This window comes from Staurois parvus, unplaced genomic scaffold (assembly GCF_062004578.1).
Source record: "Staurois parvus isolate SC_StPar_1 unplaced genomic scaffold, SC_StPar_1.0 ptg000977l, whole genome shotgun sequence".
NCBI classification, from domain to species: Eukaryota; Metazoa; Chordata; class Amphibia; order Anura; family Ranidae; genus Staurois; species Staurois parvus.
The window spans coordinates 244570-262354 of record NW_028318773.1 but is presented as its reverse complement, the minus strand read 5'-3'; the positions used below and the strand labels follow the sequence as shown (position 1 = coordinate 262354).

Here is a 17785-nt window from a genome sequence, read left to right as displayed (position 1 = left end):
TACAGGGGGGGGGGGGGGGTTGGCTTTCTCTGGATTTACTGTGGGTATAGGATTGTGTATATTGAGGTTTTCTATTTGTTTATTTTTTCTTTTGGTTGAACAAGATGGACTTGCGTCTTTTCTCAACCTGGCTAACTATGTAAACACAGTCAACACCTCCCTAGCAAAACCCCCACCAGCAAAAATCTCCATCCTGCAGCAAAACTCCTCTCTCCCCCAACAAAGCCCCCTCCTTCAGAAACCCCCCCTTTCCCAGCAATGCCGCTATCCTAGCAAAATGAGTAAAAATGAGTTTTCATTCAGCTGTGCCATGTGACTCATCAGAACTGAGGAGGAGCTTAGGAGAGCTTTCCTCTCCTCCTGCCTCAGCACCTGAGGTCTGACTGGACTGATGGGAGTGGTACTGCAGAGCCAGTAACATGGCAATGTTCATCCAGAAGGGGTGCAGGAATTCCCAACACCCCCCTCCCCCCCCAGGAAGCCACTGGTCCACAGATAATTAAGATGGTTAGTTCAAAAACCTTTATATGAGAAACAGATGGCATGCATTTTTTTGATTACCCCAAATAAGAAACCTTCAAAAGAGCATTTAAAGTCTAACTGAAAGCAAATCTTTCTTTTAGTTTTGGATATAGTGGAGAGGAATTTAAACACTTGTCAGTTTTTTGGGCTTTTTTGCTGTCTGTGCCCCTATTAGGCTGATGCACCCTCTCTTTTTGTCCTGTTTACCGTTTTAATGAAACATGACGATAAAAAGAATCCCAAATTTTGGGTTGACTCCAGAACAGGGGAAATCTTCCAATGAGGACACTAGCTCTGGTGACACTAGAACAGGGGAAATCTTCCAATGAGGACACTCGCTTAAGTGACATCCTGGGATTCCCTCACTTTGGAGGGATTTCCCCTCATGACCTGTTTTGGCTATGGGACAGGAAGTGAAGGACAATCTCCCCTATGGGACAAGGGTAGATATGTGTTCATTTCATTTCTGAATCGAAATTCGGCCTGAATTTTCTTATTCGGTGATTTGGATGTATTCAAATTTCCAAATTACAATAGTAACAAATCTAAACAAACCAAAAATTGCAAAACAAAATTTCATCCAAAATTTGAATCGAATTTGAAAACAAATTCGAAATATAAACAATTTACTATTGCTGATTTACTTCAAAGACTATGTATTAGTGTTAGAATATAGACGAAATCTGAAATTTGAATTTCAAAATGAATAGAATAAAACAGGATAGAATAGAAAATAAAAAAATAGAATAGAAAATAAAGGAATAGAATAGATTTGAATAGAGTAACACAGGATAGAATAGAAAATAAAGGAATAGAAAAGCATAGAACAGAAAATAAAAGAATGGAATAGAAAAGAATAAAGTAAAACAGAATAAAGAAAATAGAAAATAAGATAATAGAATATAAAATAATAGGAGAAAAAATTAGAATAGTTTACAATAGAATAGAATAAAATAGAATATAATGTCTTTCGAAATTCAAATTTTCAATAGCATAGAACCAGCTATTCTTCAAAATGAATTTGGATAGATCTGAATCCATTGGAAAAATTTGAATTCAATAAAAAAACAAAGCACAAATTTCATTACGAAGTAAGCAAAACGAAGTTTGTAGATTAATGAATCGATCAGAAACTAAACTAATTTTTTTGTTCTGCAATGGGAAATGACAAGGGTTATAACCCAGTTTTACTCTATTAAAAATAAAAGTTGTGCCTTTCGTTACACTTGAAGTATTTTCATATTAATTATTCAAGGTAAGCATTTTTGCAGGTTTCTTCTAGTGTTTTTTACTTGGGGGGAGGGGGCAAAAAAGTGGAACTTGCTGTTCCTTTATCTATTCAAGGTAAGGATTACATCTAGAGATGTGCCCTGTTGGGGTGGCATGAGATGGATTCAGATATTTCTTACTGGCCCTTGTCTGTTTTCTGTTATGGAAATAACACAAGGCATTCAGCATGGCACTGCACAGGTTAAAGTGTAACTAGGAAAACATTTTTTTTAGTTTTGGATAGGGTGGAGAGGAATTAGAACATCTGTCAATTATTTGTTTGTGCCTTCGTTAACCACTTACCCTCCAGAGGATTTACCCCCTTTCCTGACCAGGCCATTTTTTGCGATACAGCGCTGCGTTACTTTAACTGACAATTGCGCAGTCAAACAACACTGCACCCAAATGAAATTTACAACCTTTTTTTTCCACATAGATCTTTCTTTTGATGGTATTTGATTGCCTATGCGGTTTTTATTTTTTGTACTATAAACAAAAAAAGACCAACAAATTTGAGAAAAAAACTATATTTTTGAATATTTATTAACCACTTGGCAAACGCACTATAGCCGGACACAGCTGATCACATGTTGTGATAAAAGGCCCATCACAGAGGCCTTTTACCATGTGATCAGCTGTGTACAATGACACAGCAGATCAGTGGGCAAATACAGTTGCCAGTTATTGGCTGCACTTTCCTCACGCTGTCACAGTGTGAGGAAAGTACTGCCAATAACTAGCAATTATCAGAGAACAGATTGGCACTGATCATCAGGGTACTGATGATCAGTGCCCTAATGATCAATGCCCAGCAGTGCCACCCACCATTGCCCAGTAGTCACACCCACCTGTGCCCATCAGTGCCTAGAAGTATCACCCATCAATGCCACCCATCAGTGCCATCAGTCAATGCCATCAGTCAATGCCACCCATCAGTGTCCAACAGTGCCGTCTATCAGTGTCTATCAGGGCCGCCTATCAGTACCCATCATTGCTGTATATCAGTGCAGCATCATGAGTGCCACCTCATCAGTGCCGCCTGTCAGTGTCCATCAGTGCTGCCTATCTGTGCCAGCCCATCAGTGTTGCCTATCAGTGCAACCTCATCAATGCACATCAGTGAAGGAGAAAAATTACCTGTTTGCAAAATGTTATATAAGAAACAAAGAAAAACTTTTTTTTTTTAATTTTTGCTATTTTTTTGTTTATAGCGCAAAAAATAAAACACCCAGAGGCGATTAAATACAACCAAAAGAAAGTTCTATTTGTGTGAAATTTATTTTTTTAATTTCATATGGGTACAAGGTTGCATGACCGTGCAAATGTTATTCAAAGTGTGACAGCGCTGAAAGCTGGGCATGAAGGGCAATTGGGTAAACATGTCCAGTAAAAAAATGTAAAAAATCAAATTTCGTCATAAATTTAGGACAAAATGTATTCTGCTACATGTCTTTGTTAAAAAAAAAATCCCAATACATGTAAATTAATTGGTTTACATGAAAGTTATAGCATTTGCAAATGGCGGTATAGATACTGGAATTTTTTATTTATAATTTTTTTTACTAGTATTGGAGGCGATCAGTGACTTACAGCGGGACTGGGGGACTGCAGCGGGCTTTCTGACACTGGGGGGAACTGATTTGGTGTCACTGACATCCCCAGTGATACCAATACAGTGATCAGTGCTAATAAAAAGCACTGACACTGTACTAAGGGCACTGGGCAGAAAAGGTTAACATCGGGGGCGATCAAAGGGTTAACTGTGTGCTGTTTCAGTATGTTGGCTGTGTGTGTGCTTCACTGTAGCACACTGCTTTGTATGGCTTTGCTATGCAGAGCCATACAAAGCAGTGTGCAGGAGCTGATGGGAGAGATCTGTGTTGTTTATACACAGATCTCCCCCCTATCAGAGATACTCAGTGATCACTGGTTGCAGGCGAGTAATCACCAGCCGGGACCCGGTGATTGACAGCCAAGGCCGCAAATGGCGCACGCCCCCTACCCAGAGCTGTAAAATCACGTATATCAGTGGCATCCCGGGGCAGGTACGGGGGGGTGCTGTTCGCACCGGGTGACACCGACCGCACAGGGTGACACCGGACCCGCTCCACAAAAAGGTAAGTTGTAAAGCAAGCCGACGATCCCCGCAGGATGGAACCCATCCATCACGCGGGAATCGTCGGCTTTCTTTACAACTTACCTTTTCTTGGAACGATCCTTGCATGCCAACGATCCTCGTCCTGCGATCGGCGCCCTGCCGGAGACAAAGGCCACGCTCCCTGCGCATGGCCAGAGTGTGTCTCATTGCCCCGGCAATGCGGTGCTGGGCCGGCCGTTGCAGGGCAACCCAGAGCCATCCCGTGCAGCTTTTAAAAGGCCAGTGCAAGACCAGGCTCACTCTCTCTCTCCCTTCTCCCTGTGCTGTCCGGCCACTCTCCCTCGGCCCGCCGCCACTGCTGTCGTGGGAGGTCTGGGTAGGGACTGGGCCTCCGCAGCCATCCCCGCTGGGTGCTCTGCATGAGCCCCCCTCCTCAAAGGTCAGACTCCACAGCCATGACTCCCGCTGCTTTTCCTGGCAAGCTGGCCGTTGCGAGGGCCCCTGCCTGCTGATCACTGGGCCCCTGGAGAAGCTGGCCGCTGTGAGGGTCCCTGCCTGCTGATCACTGGGCCCCTGGAGAAGCTGGCCACTGTGAGGCCCCCTGCCTGCTGATCGCTGGGCCCCTGGAGAAGCTGGCCATGGTGAGGGCCCCTGCCTGCTAATCGTTACTGTCCCCTGAAACGCTGGCCGCTGTGAGGGCTGCCGTCCGTTGCTGAGGGTCCCTGGGAAGACGCCCTGTCTGCTGGGTCCCTGGAAGCTGCCTGCTGCTGAGCGTCCACAAGTTGCCTACCTCCCTGGAAGCCGCCTACTGCTGAGCATCCGCAAGTCGCCTACCCCCCCACCCAGAAGCTGCCTGCTGCTGAGCATCTGCAAGACGCCTATCGTGAGTGTCCCTAGAAGCCATGAACTGCCCCTAGTGTGCGCACAGACCACTCGTGTCCTGAACTGTCCCTGTTGTGCGCACAGACCACCCGTGTCCTGAACTGTCCCTGTTGTGCGCACAGACCACCCGTGTCCTGAACTGCCCCTAGTGTGCGCACAGAACACCTGTGTCATGAACTGTCCCTATTGTGCACACAGACCACCCATGTCCTGAACTGTCCCTAGTGTGTGCACAGACCACCCGTGTCATGAACTGTCCCTATTGTGCCCACAGACCACCCATGTCCTGAACTGTCCCTAGTGTGCGCTCAGACCCCCTAGTTAAGGACCCGTTGAGTCCCCATGAGCTGGATTTCCCTAGAAAGCTGGGTGGGAGCTGTGCTGAGGTCAGACCCCCTAGTTAAGGTCCTGTTGGGTCCCCGTGTGCCTGTTGTCCCTAGTACGCTGTGTGGGAGCTGTGTTGAGGCCAGATTCCACAGCCAAGGTCCCATTGAGTCCCAGAGAGCCCGCTTACCATGGGTGTCCCTACAAGTCGCATGTCGCGGAGTGCCATGAACTATCCTGATTGTCTTTCATAGTTCAATAAATCTTTGTGTGTTCCCCATCTTCTTTGTGTGTTCTGTCCTACCTACACCTCCGTCATAGTCCTGTTTACCGGTATCATTGAAAGTGAACGCAAAAGAAAATCCCAAATTTTTGGTTGACATCAGAACAGTAATAGTGGGGGAATTTTCCAGTGGGGACACTAGTTCTGATGACCCTGGTGTAACATTGGGATTCACACGCTTTGCAGGGATTTCCTCTCACTTCCTGTTTTGCCTATAGGACAGGAAGTGAAATCTCTATGGGATACAGATGGCAAAAAAATTTACGGGTTATGAACCTTCCCTACTGTATCCAAAATGAAAAAAAAAGTTTTGCCTTTAGTTACACTTTAACCCTTTCATGGCATGGTAACACATTATATGCAGCATCTGATTGGCTATCACAGTGATCAGTCACAGTGCAGCCCACCCCTGGGTTTTTTTTCCTCCTCTCAATGGAGATAAAGATACATTGTATCTTTTTCTCCTTGCCAGGGAAGAAAAATGTAAACAAACAAGTTTGTGTAAAGAATACATTTAACTCTTGCCCTCTAGAGGATTTAACTGACAATTGCACGGTCATGCAATACGGTACATAATTAAAAAATTTTCACACAAATAGAGCTTTCTTTTGGTGGTATTTGATCACCTGTGCGCTTTTTATTTTTGGCACTATAAACAAAAAAATTCTGAAAAATGAAATTTTTTTTTTAAAATAATGATATTTTCTCATTTCGGTCATAAAAAAATCCAAAAAAAACTAAAATTTCAGCATAAATTTAGGCCAAAATGTATTTTGCTACATGTTTTTGGTTAAAAAAATCACAATAAGTGTATATTTATTGCTTTATGTGAAAGTTATGTCTACAAACTTTGGTATAGATAATGGAATTTACACAGCTTCTACTTTCTGACTGCTTATCATATTTCTTGAGGTGCTAAAATACCAGGACAGTACAAACTGTCCCCAAATGACCCCTTTTCGGAAAGTAGACACTCTAAGCTATCTGCTGAGAGGCATATTGAGTCCATAGAAGATTCATTTTTTTTCCACAAGTTTCTGAAAAATCACAAAAACATTTTTTTTTTTTTCACTAAAAGTTGTCATTTAAATGATGTATTTCTCACACAAGCCATGGTTATATGTGGAATTACACCACAAAATACATTCTGCTACTCCTACCAAGTATGGGGATACCACATGTGTGAGACGTTTTTGGAGTTTAGCCACATACAGAAGCCTGAAATCCAGTGACCACTTTGAAACCCAGAAGGTGCGTAACTTCCTCATTTCACTTCCTCACTACCTATCACAGTTTCGGAGGCCCTGAAATGCCAGGATAGCACCAGACTCCCCCAAATGATCTACTTTTGGAAAGTAGACACTGCAAGGAATTTAAAAAGAGCCATGCTGAGTATTTTGCAGATCTAAATTTTTCTCACAAGGTTTTGAAATATAAAAAAAGAAAAGAAAAAATATGTTTTTGTTTTTTTTCTTCATTTTCCAAAAATATGTGGCAACAAACGAGATCTGCAAAATACTCACAATGCTTCTTATCAAATTCCTTGGGGTGTCTACTTTCTAAAAAGGGGTCATTTTGGGGGTTTGGTGCTATCCTGGCATTTCAGGGCCTCCACAACTGTGATGGGTAGTCAGGAAGTGTACTGAGGAAATAAAGCCGTTTAAAAGCCTGAAGGTGCTTATTGGATTTTGGGGTCCTGTACTTGGCTAGACTGCCAAAACGTCTCTCACATGTGGTACCCCCATACTCAGGAGAAGTAGCAGAATGTATTTTGGGGAGTAATTCCACATATGCCCATGGCATGTGTGAGCAATAAATCATTTAAGTGACAATTGTGAATAAAAAAAAAATTTTTTTTAGTCATTTTCCAAAAACTTGTGGTAAAAAAATAAATTCTTCTATTGATTCAACATGCCTCTCAGCAAATAGTTTTGGGTGTCTACTTTCCAAAAAGAGGTCGTTTTGGGGGTGTGTGGGTATTTTATGCCCAGCATTAGAAGATTATGCCACACATCATTTACTTTTCTAACCAACTGAAGATCAAGCCTTTTCTGACACTTTTTGGTCAGAACAGATACTTTCCCAATTTACAAATGGTGCTGTTTATATCCTGTGATTAAATGCTCGTAGCTTCTGATTTCTTAGACTATAGAGATGATTGGTACCATTCTGGTTTCCAATCAGCTCTATGGTCAGCTTACAGAAACACCGGCTGCATTCTCAGGTTCCCCTGATGGCACGGGACTGCCCGAGAAGGCCGTGGAAGGCAGCGAGTGAGGGGAGCATCATCTCCTGCTGCTTGTAAAAGCAATCCTGCCACTAGGATTGCTTTTACATGAAAGCTGATCGCCGGCTGAAAAAAATGATACCAGGATGATGCCTGCAGCTGTAGGCATCATCCTGGTATAACCATTCAAAGTCTAGTGATGTACCAGTATGTCTCTGATCCTTGTTTGGTATACAGTATATGCTATGTTTTGTTTTTTGTTTTTTTATGCAGCCTGTGGACTGAATGAAAGAAAGAGAAGAAATCTCTGCCAACAAAAGTGTGTGGTATGCCCACGATTAGAATATACCGCCCTGCATCCACACACTTCTAATGGTGGGCACACATTAGGTCACACGGTGCCACATGCGCCAGTTGCAAGATTGTAGAAATGTCTAAATACTGGCACGCTTGAATAAAAATTGTCCACGTATAAGTGGTACCCCATATGGAAAAAGTCCCAAACTATCTTGCCACTACTCCCTATGTAGTCTGGGCATCCTGGAAGCTCCACGTGAATATCTTTTCCCTTGTAAATCTGAAACTTATATGTATAGCCTGTTGCGTCTCACAGGTCTTCTACATCTTGACCCCATATCTGGCACGCTTGCTGGGGAGAAATTGTTTGAATGCAAGGTGACCAGAAAAATTAATGAGGGACTCATCAACGCAGATTTTTTGCTAGGGAGTATAGACATCTGCAAATTTTTGGTTAAGGTGATTTGCGAGTGGCTGAATTTTGTGGAGCCGATCAAATGTAGGGTCACCCTGAGGACGACAGAGTGCATTGTTGTTGAAATGCATAAAACACATTATACTCTCATATCTATGCCTGGCGATGGCAGCAGAGAACACGGGCATATGATGAATCGGGTCTGTGGATCAATACAACAGCAATTAATTTTTTTTAATAATGCCCATGTTGAGGGTTAGGCCCAAAAAATGTAAATTCAGAAACCGTAATGGGTTTCCATGCGAATGGTCTGGCAAGGTTTGAATTTGGGTTGGCAGCGAAAAATTGTTGTGCATATAAAATGCTTTGATCCACAATCAATGCATACAGACCTTCCGTGAAAAACAGCTCCAAAAATCAAGGGGAGTAGTTAAATTTGTTGTTTCCACCTGAATTCCGGGTTGGGCAGTGAATGGGGGAAGTACGGGTGCTGCAGAATTTGTGGGCTGCCAATCGGGATTTGCAAGCACGTCCAGAAGGACACTAGGGGCTCTACGGGCCTGTGTGCGACTTATTGGTGGTTGCGGGACAATACTTGTGCTCGCCACCACACCAGCTTGTACTGCACTTATGGGACTCGCCATGTCACCAAGTGATACTGCAGTGCTGGTAATATTATTATACAGGATTTATAAAGCACCAACAGTTTGCTCAGCGCTTTACAATATAACGGGAGACAATACAGCAACAATACAGTTCAATACAAGAGGGTTAGGAGGGCCTGATCCTGGGAGCTTACAATCTAAGAGGTATGTGAAAGACCAGGATGTACTAGGCCACTAATGTTCGCCAGTTCACCAAAAGGTAGTGTGGCACTAGCACTGGCACTCTGCTGCATATTAGAGTCATCAAAATTTACCAGCAAGTGCTAACAGAGATCAGGCCTGATTCTGCCAACACTGCAGTTTTGTGTGCAGTTTATCAAGTGACAGCGACCTACTGACACTGCACTTGCTGGGGGAAAAGGGGGGAGGTAAGCATAGGGGCTAAAGGCAGATGCCGGGGCTGATCCCGCTAACGCTGCATTTCTGGGGACACTATACTAATATGAACGCTGGTATAGTGCTGATCTGATCAAAGTTATTGATCCGTTCAGACACTATACTAGCAATGGAGGTTTATTGTGTATGAGTGTGTTCCCGGCAATCAAAGGGTTAAATGTGATTACTGGTGTACTGATGCCAGCTGGGAGGGGTGTAAAAACCACGGGAGTGCGAATCACATATATACAGTTGCAAGAAAAAGTATGTGAACCCCTTGGGATTACATGGAGTTTTGCAAGAATTGGGCATAAAATGTGCTCTGAACGTCATCTAAGTCACAACAATAGAAGAACACAGTCTGCTGAACATAATACTACACAAACATTAGATGTTGCCATGGTTTAATTGCACATAACATGTAAACATTCACAGTGCAGGGAGGAAAAAGTATGTGAGGCCCTAGCTTAATGACTTCTCCCAGAGCTAATTGGAGCCAGGAGTGAGCCAACCTTGACTCCAATCAGTGTGATGATATTGGATGTGTTGCTGACAGCTGTCCTGCCCTTAAAAAACACACACCTGTTTTGGGTTTACTGGTTTCAAGAAGCACTGTCTGATGTGAACCATGCCTCGCAGAAAAGAGCTCTCAGAAGACCTACGATCAAGAATTGTTGACTTGCATGAAGCTGGAAAGGGTTACAAAAGTATCTCCAAAAGCCTTGATGTTCATGTGTCCACGGTAAGACAGACTGTCTACAAATGGAGAACGTTTAGCACTGTTGCTACTCTCCCTAGGCGTTGTTGTCCTGTAAAAATGACTGCAAGAGCACAGCGCAGAATGCTGCATGAGGTAAAGAAGAATCCCAGAGTGTCAGCTAAAGACCTACAGAAATCTCTGGCACATGCTAACATTTTTGTTGACACATCTACAATAAGGAAAACATTAAACAAGAATGGAGTACATGGGAGGACACCACAGAGGAAGCCATTGCTGTCCAAAAAGAATATTGCAGCACGTTTGAAGTTTGCAAAAGAGCACCTGGATGTTCCACAGCACTACTGGCAAAATATACTGTGGACAGATGAAACCAAAATTGAGTTGTTTGGGAAGAACATACAAAACTATGTGTGGAGAAAAAAAGGCACAGCACACCAACATCAAAACCTCATCCCCATTGTAAAACATGGCGGAGGGAGCATCATGGTTTGGGGCTGCTTTGCTGCCTCAGGGCCTGGACGGATTGTTGTCATTGTTGGGAAAATGAATTCCAGAGTTTCTCAAGACATTTTGCAGGAAAACGTACGACCATCTGTCCGCCAACTGAAGCTCTGCAGAGGATGGGTGATGCAACAGGACAATGACCCAAAGCATACAAGTAATTCAACAAAACAATGGCTGCAACAGCACAGAATACACCTTCTGGAGTGGCCCAGTCAGAGTCCTGACCTCAACCCAGTTGAAATGCTGTGGCATGACCTTAAGAGAGCGATTCACACCAGACATCCCAAGAATATTGCTACCCTGAAACAGTTTTGTGAAGAGGAGTGGTCCAAAATTACTCCAGATCGTTGTGCAGGTCTGATCTGCAACTACAGGAAACATTTGGTTGAGGTTATTGCTGCCAAAGGAGGGTCAACCAGTTATTAAGTCCAAAGGTTCACATACTTTATACTCCCTGTACTGTGAATGTTTACATGTTATGTGCAATTAAACCATGGCAACATCTAATGTTTGTGTAGTATTATGTTCAGCAGACTGTGTTCTTCTATTGTTGTGACTTAGATGACGTTCAGAGCACATTTTATGCCCAATTCATGCAAAACTCCACGTAATCCCAAGGGGTTCACATACTTTTTCTTGCAACTGTATATATGTGTGTATGTGATTTTGCGCAGCCGTGCCGCCCTGTAGCGGTCAGGAAGCAGTTACAGAAGCGGTTTGTGTCATGGCACTGCATTACTTTAACTGACAATTGCGTGGTCATGCAATGCTGCACCAAAATGAAATTTACGTCCTTTTTTCTCCACAAATTGAGCTTTCTATTCGTGGTATTAGATTGCCTGTGCATTTTTATTTTTTGCGTTATAAAAAAAAGACCAACAATTGTGAGAAAAAAAAACAATATTTTGGACTTTTTGCTATAAAACATGTCCAGTAAAAAAATTTTAAAATCAAATTTCAACATAAATTTAGGCCAAAATGTATTCTGCGACATGTCTTTTTAACAAAAAAATCCCAATACGTGTAAATTAATTGGTTTACGTGAAAGTTACAGCGTTTACAAATGGTGGTATAGATACTGGATTTTTTTCTTTTATACTAATAATAGCAGCGATCAGCGACTTATGGCGGCAATCAGCGACTTATGGTGGGACTGCCGTGGACATTCTGACACTGGGGAGGAACTGACATGGGGTCACTGACATCCCCAGTGACACCAATACAGTGATCAGTGCAAAAAAAAAAAATCACTGACACTGGGGAGGAAGGGGTTAACTTTTTGAGGCAATCAAAGGGTTAACTGTGTGAGGGGAGTGTTTTACTAGGGAGTGGGGGTGTGTACTTCACAGTTACACACTGTTCCGGAAAGCTAAGCTCTGCTCTCTGGAACAGTGTGCTGGAAACTGACAGGGAGGAGAGCTCCATTGAAAACAGCCGTCCAAATGCAGCCATCCTCTCTGTCAGTGTTTGCTGGCAATTGCCGGGCAATCACCTACCAGGACTCAGTGACTGACACCTGCAGCCGCAATCAGTGCCGCGGGTAGGGCAGTTGCGTGCCTCGCGCTCCCCCTACCATGTAAACATGTTGACGTTTGTAAACATGATACTGCACACAGGGGCCGCTATGCCACAGTATATGTGGGTGGTTCCCTAGTGGTTAAAAAAATTAAATATAAAGAAAAAACAGCTAGAACACGGTTTGGTCTAGGTCAGTGTCATGCTTTGTGTTAGGCTCAAGGTATGGGTCAAAGGTCAAGGTCAGGCTCGGTATATTTTAGGTAGTATTTTTCTAAAATTATCACTGTCAGTTGTTGTCAGTGTCAGTGTGTTTTAGGTATGATAAAAAAGCAAAATGCACATTATAGTTTCTGGGCCCTACTATGGGTACATGAAACAAATAATATACACATATGTGTTATTGATGCAATCATCAGGAGCAGGAGAGTTTATTTTGGGTTGTTCTTTAGTAGTAAGTTATTGTAATAGCAAGAAATATATAGCTAAAGTTAAAAAAAAAATTGTTTTACTATTTTGTGCCAGATTCCTTTTGATAATAAAAGAAAAAAAAACAGGTGATATCCTTTACTATTTACCACCAAGTTAAAACCCAATTTATCCTGAAAAAAAACAAGGTATAATTCACCTGGATACACTAAGTAGTTGTGATCATATGTACAGTTTTTATGAACAGATGTCAGAATTGCTAAATTGGGTCTGGGTGTTAAAGTAGAGCTATTGGCAAAACTTTTTTTTTCATTTTGGATAGAGTAGGGGAGGATCACAACCCCTGTCAAATTTTTTTATTCGCCATCTGTGTTCCATTGCAAAGATTTCCCTACACATCCTGTCCCACAGCCAAACAGGAAGTAAGAATAAATCCTTGCAAATTAAGGGAATTCCTTGGGGACCTCCAGGTCACCAGAACTAATGTCCCCATTGAAAGATTTTCCCTCTGTTACGTTTCAGGGGACAACCCAAAATGTGGTATTTTTTTACTTTCACTTTCAATGATAATGGAAAACAGGACCTATAGAGAAGGTGAACCTCCTTAACCTCCCTGGTGGTATTCCCGAGTGTAGCTCGGGGTAAAGTTTCAGTACCACAAGCGGTAACCCTGAGCTACACTCGGGAATACAATACGGCGCTGCTCCACGATCCCTCGATCACTTACCTTGTCCTACGCTCCCGCGATGTCCCTCCTGCAGTGTCCCCGGCAATGTAATCCGGCGGATGCCGGCATCTGTCATCTGGGTTCCGTCCCCTGCGAGCGTCGGGACGTACCGGGGATGGAACGGCGGGAAATTTGAAAATGACAAAAAGTGACATTCACTAAAATCACATAGTAAAACATTACTGAATCAAACCATTTCACATACATTTTGTCCCTAGTGATTTGTCCTGTGCCCTGCCCGCGTTTTTACTGTTCTCATTGCCTGGAAACTGAGAAACGTCCATGGCGTCCAAAAAGCGTCCCTTTAGGTCAAAAGCGGTTTTAGACCAGCTAGAGAATAGCGATAGTAAATCAGAACCACTTGCAGAATTGAGTGATAATAATTCATGGGGAAATTCGTCATCAGACACGGAAAACAATTTTGCGACTTTGCTCAGTGATGTACAAACTTAGCGCTATATTTCAAATTTCAGTGTTGTTGGTTTGATTATATTATTGAATTAAATTTATTATTATTATATTATTATCTTTTATGATTATTTATTAAATTATAATTTATGATTTTGTGTTTCAAGTTTTATCCAGCCGGGATGTTTACTAGACTCTTGTTCGGACAGATTTCAGTGAGTTATTCCTAAGAATTAAAGGCCTACAATATAAAATACCAAATTTCCATGCAAAATAATGGTACCGCTTTCAGCACCAAAAATCTGAAATAATCATACCGCCAGTGAGGTTAACGGGGACAGACAGCTATAAAAACTGACAAGTGTTCTAATACCTCTGCACTCTATCCACAACTAAACAAAAAGTTTTACCTTCAGGTATACTTTAAGATTTTGTTTTACCCTGTGTCATGAAGGGGTTAAAAATGTCACTGCCTAGACAGTGATATTTATCAGTTCTAAACATTCTCTTTTTCCATTTCTCTCCAACAGGTAGCACCAGTCCTGTTTCTACTGGGAGTGAGAAAATAAAAAAAAACAAGTGTGCCGTGTCCTGAAAAAGAAGGAAGCTCCTAAAATTATGTATAGAACTTTACAGACAATATTTATTCTAAACTGGAAAATAACGTACATTGTGCCACAGTTTGTCACCAGGAAACTGAATCTCTGGGATCAAGGAGAATTAGGATATTACATGAAAGAAACTTAGAGGTTCCTCCACCATAATGAATGGGAAAAACACTAGTAGAATTTGAAAAAAAAGTTTGGGCTTTAGATACGCTAATATAGTACCTTGTCTTGTATTTTTCATATCCCTGTCAAGAGCATTCTGAGCATGTAAACTTAAACTGTTGAATTAGAATTCAATGAAAAGGGAACAGTAACTAGGCCAGGATGAGAACTGTTAATTGGTCATTCCTATTTTCTTTTGTGTTCTGCTGCCAAAACAGCATGTTGACTGAAGGAGAAATTCTTTCCCATCACAAAAGACCAGTTAAGACCAGTTTTATATGTGGCTATGCAGTCATCTCAAGAACTAAGTAGCCTATTTTTTACTTAGAAGTAACTAATTATAATTGTGGTGGTAATTGTTGTGTAATTGACCAGTATCCACTGGTAACCAGTAGTCTTCCCACTCTAAGCTGCTAACTGCTCATTTTTTGTTGTTTGCCATGGGTAAATGAACACCATTTCTCCAGTTGTATCCCATAAAAAAACGTTTAATAAAGCTTTATTCTTTAAAAAATATACACTATTTCTTCTGCTTCCCGGCTATTGTAAGAAGAAAGCCTGTAACTGTCCTCCCAGAGCAAGTAAAATATTTGCTACATTATCATTAGAAAAATATAAAAAAAAAAAAAGTTTATCTAAAACTAAAACTCTGTTCTTGTCAAACAAGGAACACTGATTTAGAAGCACTGGACATTGTGTGGCAAAGTGTTATCAACAAGAACTGCTCATAATGCCCAAGAACTGTGCCAAGTTTTAGTTTGCTGGTATGTGTCAATTGGTTGCAATAGAGCAATACACATTAATAAATACAGCAAGACAATGGTGCATTTCCTCTCCTAATGAACACATTAATTGCTTCATTTCTTGTCTGTTTTTAAAAGACCTGAGCTTCACAATAGGAGACATTAATAAAGTGATTGAAGAATGTAATTTTTTTATTAGCCTTACCTTGCTATGCACTTTCCTAACCTATTATGGTGAAATAAAAGCAACATTTAAGTCTTGCTAGCTATATTATGCTACTGTCACTGTCATGCTACATTAGAGTAAGCAAGTTGTCATGCGTTAAAGAATGTTGCATTAAAGGAGAAGTAGGGCCAAAGGGCTCTTTTGGCCCTACCTCTCCCAGGGATCACAGGACTGCACAGGCTAATGTCACAGAGCCAGCCGACTCTGAAGAGATTCCGAATTTAATGTGATCCACCAGATGCATGGACCAACAGCTGGCTCAGCCTCTCAGAGTGCCTCTGAGATCCTGAACCAGTCTGAACAACCCTCCACAACCCAGAGCTCCAGTGACTGCTGGAGGGGCAGATCAGAGAGCCAGTGACTGACAGTCATTAGCTCTCTGCTCACTGAAAACCGAGAAGTGAGCAATCAACGGTCTTTGATCGTTCAGTTCTCCATCTCATAAGCAGCAGGGAACAGATGCAGCATCAGAGCAATGCTGCATTGACCTAGGTGAGTATAACTGTTTTTTTACAATCCTGAGCTTCTCTTTTAAGGCAGCCCATCCAGTTGAATGTGCTGCCTAACACACTAAAGCATCCTGGAAAGGTGCATGCGGCATTTTCATCAGCATATCGCATGCGCATGTTCAGAAGATGTGTTGGAGTGTCGCTTCAGAAACAAACAGGGTGTTACAACAGTGTGAATTGAACCTAAAGGAAGAAAGTGTAAAAGTGTGTGCCTTAAAGGTTTGTTTTTGGTTTTTCTTTAATAATAAACATGTCATACTTACCTAGTCTGTGAAATGGTTTTCTCGGATCCCCCACCAGCACTCCTGGCTTCTCCCACTTGACCAGTAGCTTGCTATGGGGGCACTGGTGGGTCCATAAGACACATGGAGACGCAGCTTAGCCCCGCCACCTGCTCTCTCTTCATTGGCTTTCTGGCTGTGTTTGACAGCAGTGGGAGCCAATGGCTCCAGCTGCTATGTCTCGGCCAATAAGGAGAGAGAGACCCAGGACAGCTGAGGCTCCTGTGCACATCGCTAAATCGAGAGGGGGCTCAAGTGAGTATTGGGGGGAGGCTGTGGGCGGAGCAGCACACATAAGGTTTTTTTACCTTCATGCATAGAATGCATGAAGGTAAAAAACCTTCAGCTCTTACAACCACTTTGAAGGTTTTACTGTTAAGAAAGGTCTATAGTTTTAAAATATTTTAATAATTTTTTTAGATAGGCTCAAAAAAAAGTGTTATTTTTTTGTAATGAAAGAGTCTCTTTTTTATTATCATTGTATTGAAGTTTATGTGTCTATGATTTTTTTTTCTTGGGGCACTGAAATTTTGTGTGTTCAGGGACTGTCATATATTTGAGCAGTGTATACTGCAAGTAGGCTCAGACTCAGAGTGTAATGTTGCCACAACCACCCTTCGCTGCAGCACATCATGTGCATACAGGGTGTTCCTCTTTCTTAAAGCCTAATTCTTTGCACGGCAAAATACATGCCTATACAGTGGGGCCCTTCCACACCACAAGGGTTAAATGATCATTATGTTTAGGGGTCCAGAAATATGAAGAAATGCTTACCCTTTTCCATGCTCCAACAGGGTCCCTTGCAGCAGTACAACCAGTCCCCTGCAACTTCCCCTCTAAGTTGCTGCTGGCCACAATTACACCCCCATCCCCTCCTCATACAATGTAGGGTTAATAGCCCTACATTTTATGTAACGATGTTGAGGGAGTGCCTACAAGACAAGAGATTCAAGGAGAAGAGAAGAGTGCCGCAGCCAGCCTGAGCGGGAGGACAGGGAAAATAATAACCTCTATTCCTGTACCCCTAGACAAAATGAACATTTAACATTCAACCCTGGTCGGGGGGGGGGGGGTGAATGGGCTCACTGAAGATTGTTTTCTAATTGCTAGATCTGGGCTTTGGGTTGAAAGTTGGGAGATATAAAAAATGCTTGAAGTTGTACATATGAATATAACTGTCAAATTGTTACCAGTAACTCATTGATGGTTAAAGAGTGTACAATGTATAATATTACAATAAAACTTTATTGTAAAAAAAATCTCTTGTATGGTTTTTTATGAATATACTACAGTGTAACCAGACAGGCCATATGTAATTTTGGTGTTTCACAACCCTGCAATTACAGTACAATGATTAATGGAGGGTGCTGATCTTTTCTGCATCAATAAAAAACCACCCAGCACAAGAGAAGATTCCTAAAGGACCCTGTGGTGTCACATGAATAGTCTGAAGACATCTGAAAAAGGAAATATACACTATATTACCAAAAGTATTGGGACGCCTGCCTTTACACATACATGAACTTAAATAGCGTCTCAGTCTTAGTCTGTAGGGTTCAGTATTGAGTTGGCCCACGCTTTGCAACTATAGCAGC

General features: G+C 42.1%; 1 protein-coding gene across 1 annotated transcript in view; it reads left to right on the top strand.

Annotated features, from left to right (window-relative positions):
• The window catches only part of LOC149441552 (scaffolding CK1 anchoring protein F-like), a 203129-nt gene extending 185680 nt beyond the window's left edge, over window positions 1-17449 (top strand). Inside the window, exon 5 of the mRNA XM_089657203.1 lies at window positions 14192-17449. Coding sequence (XP_089513329.1) covers window positions 14192-14256 — 65 coding nt within the window. The 3' untranslated portion in view covers window positions 14257-17449. The remainder of the gene's footprint in view (window positions 1-14191) is intronic.
• Window positions 17450-17785: the final 336 nt, after the last annotated feature.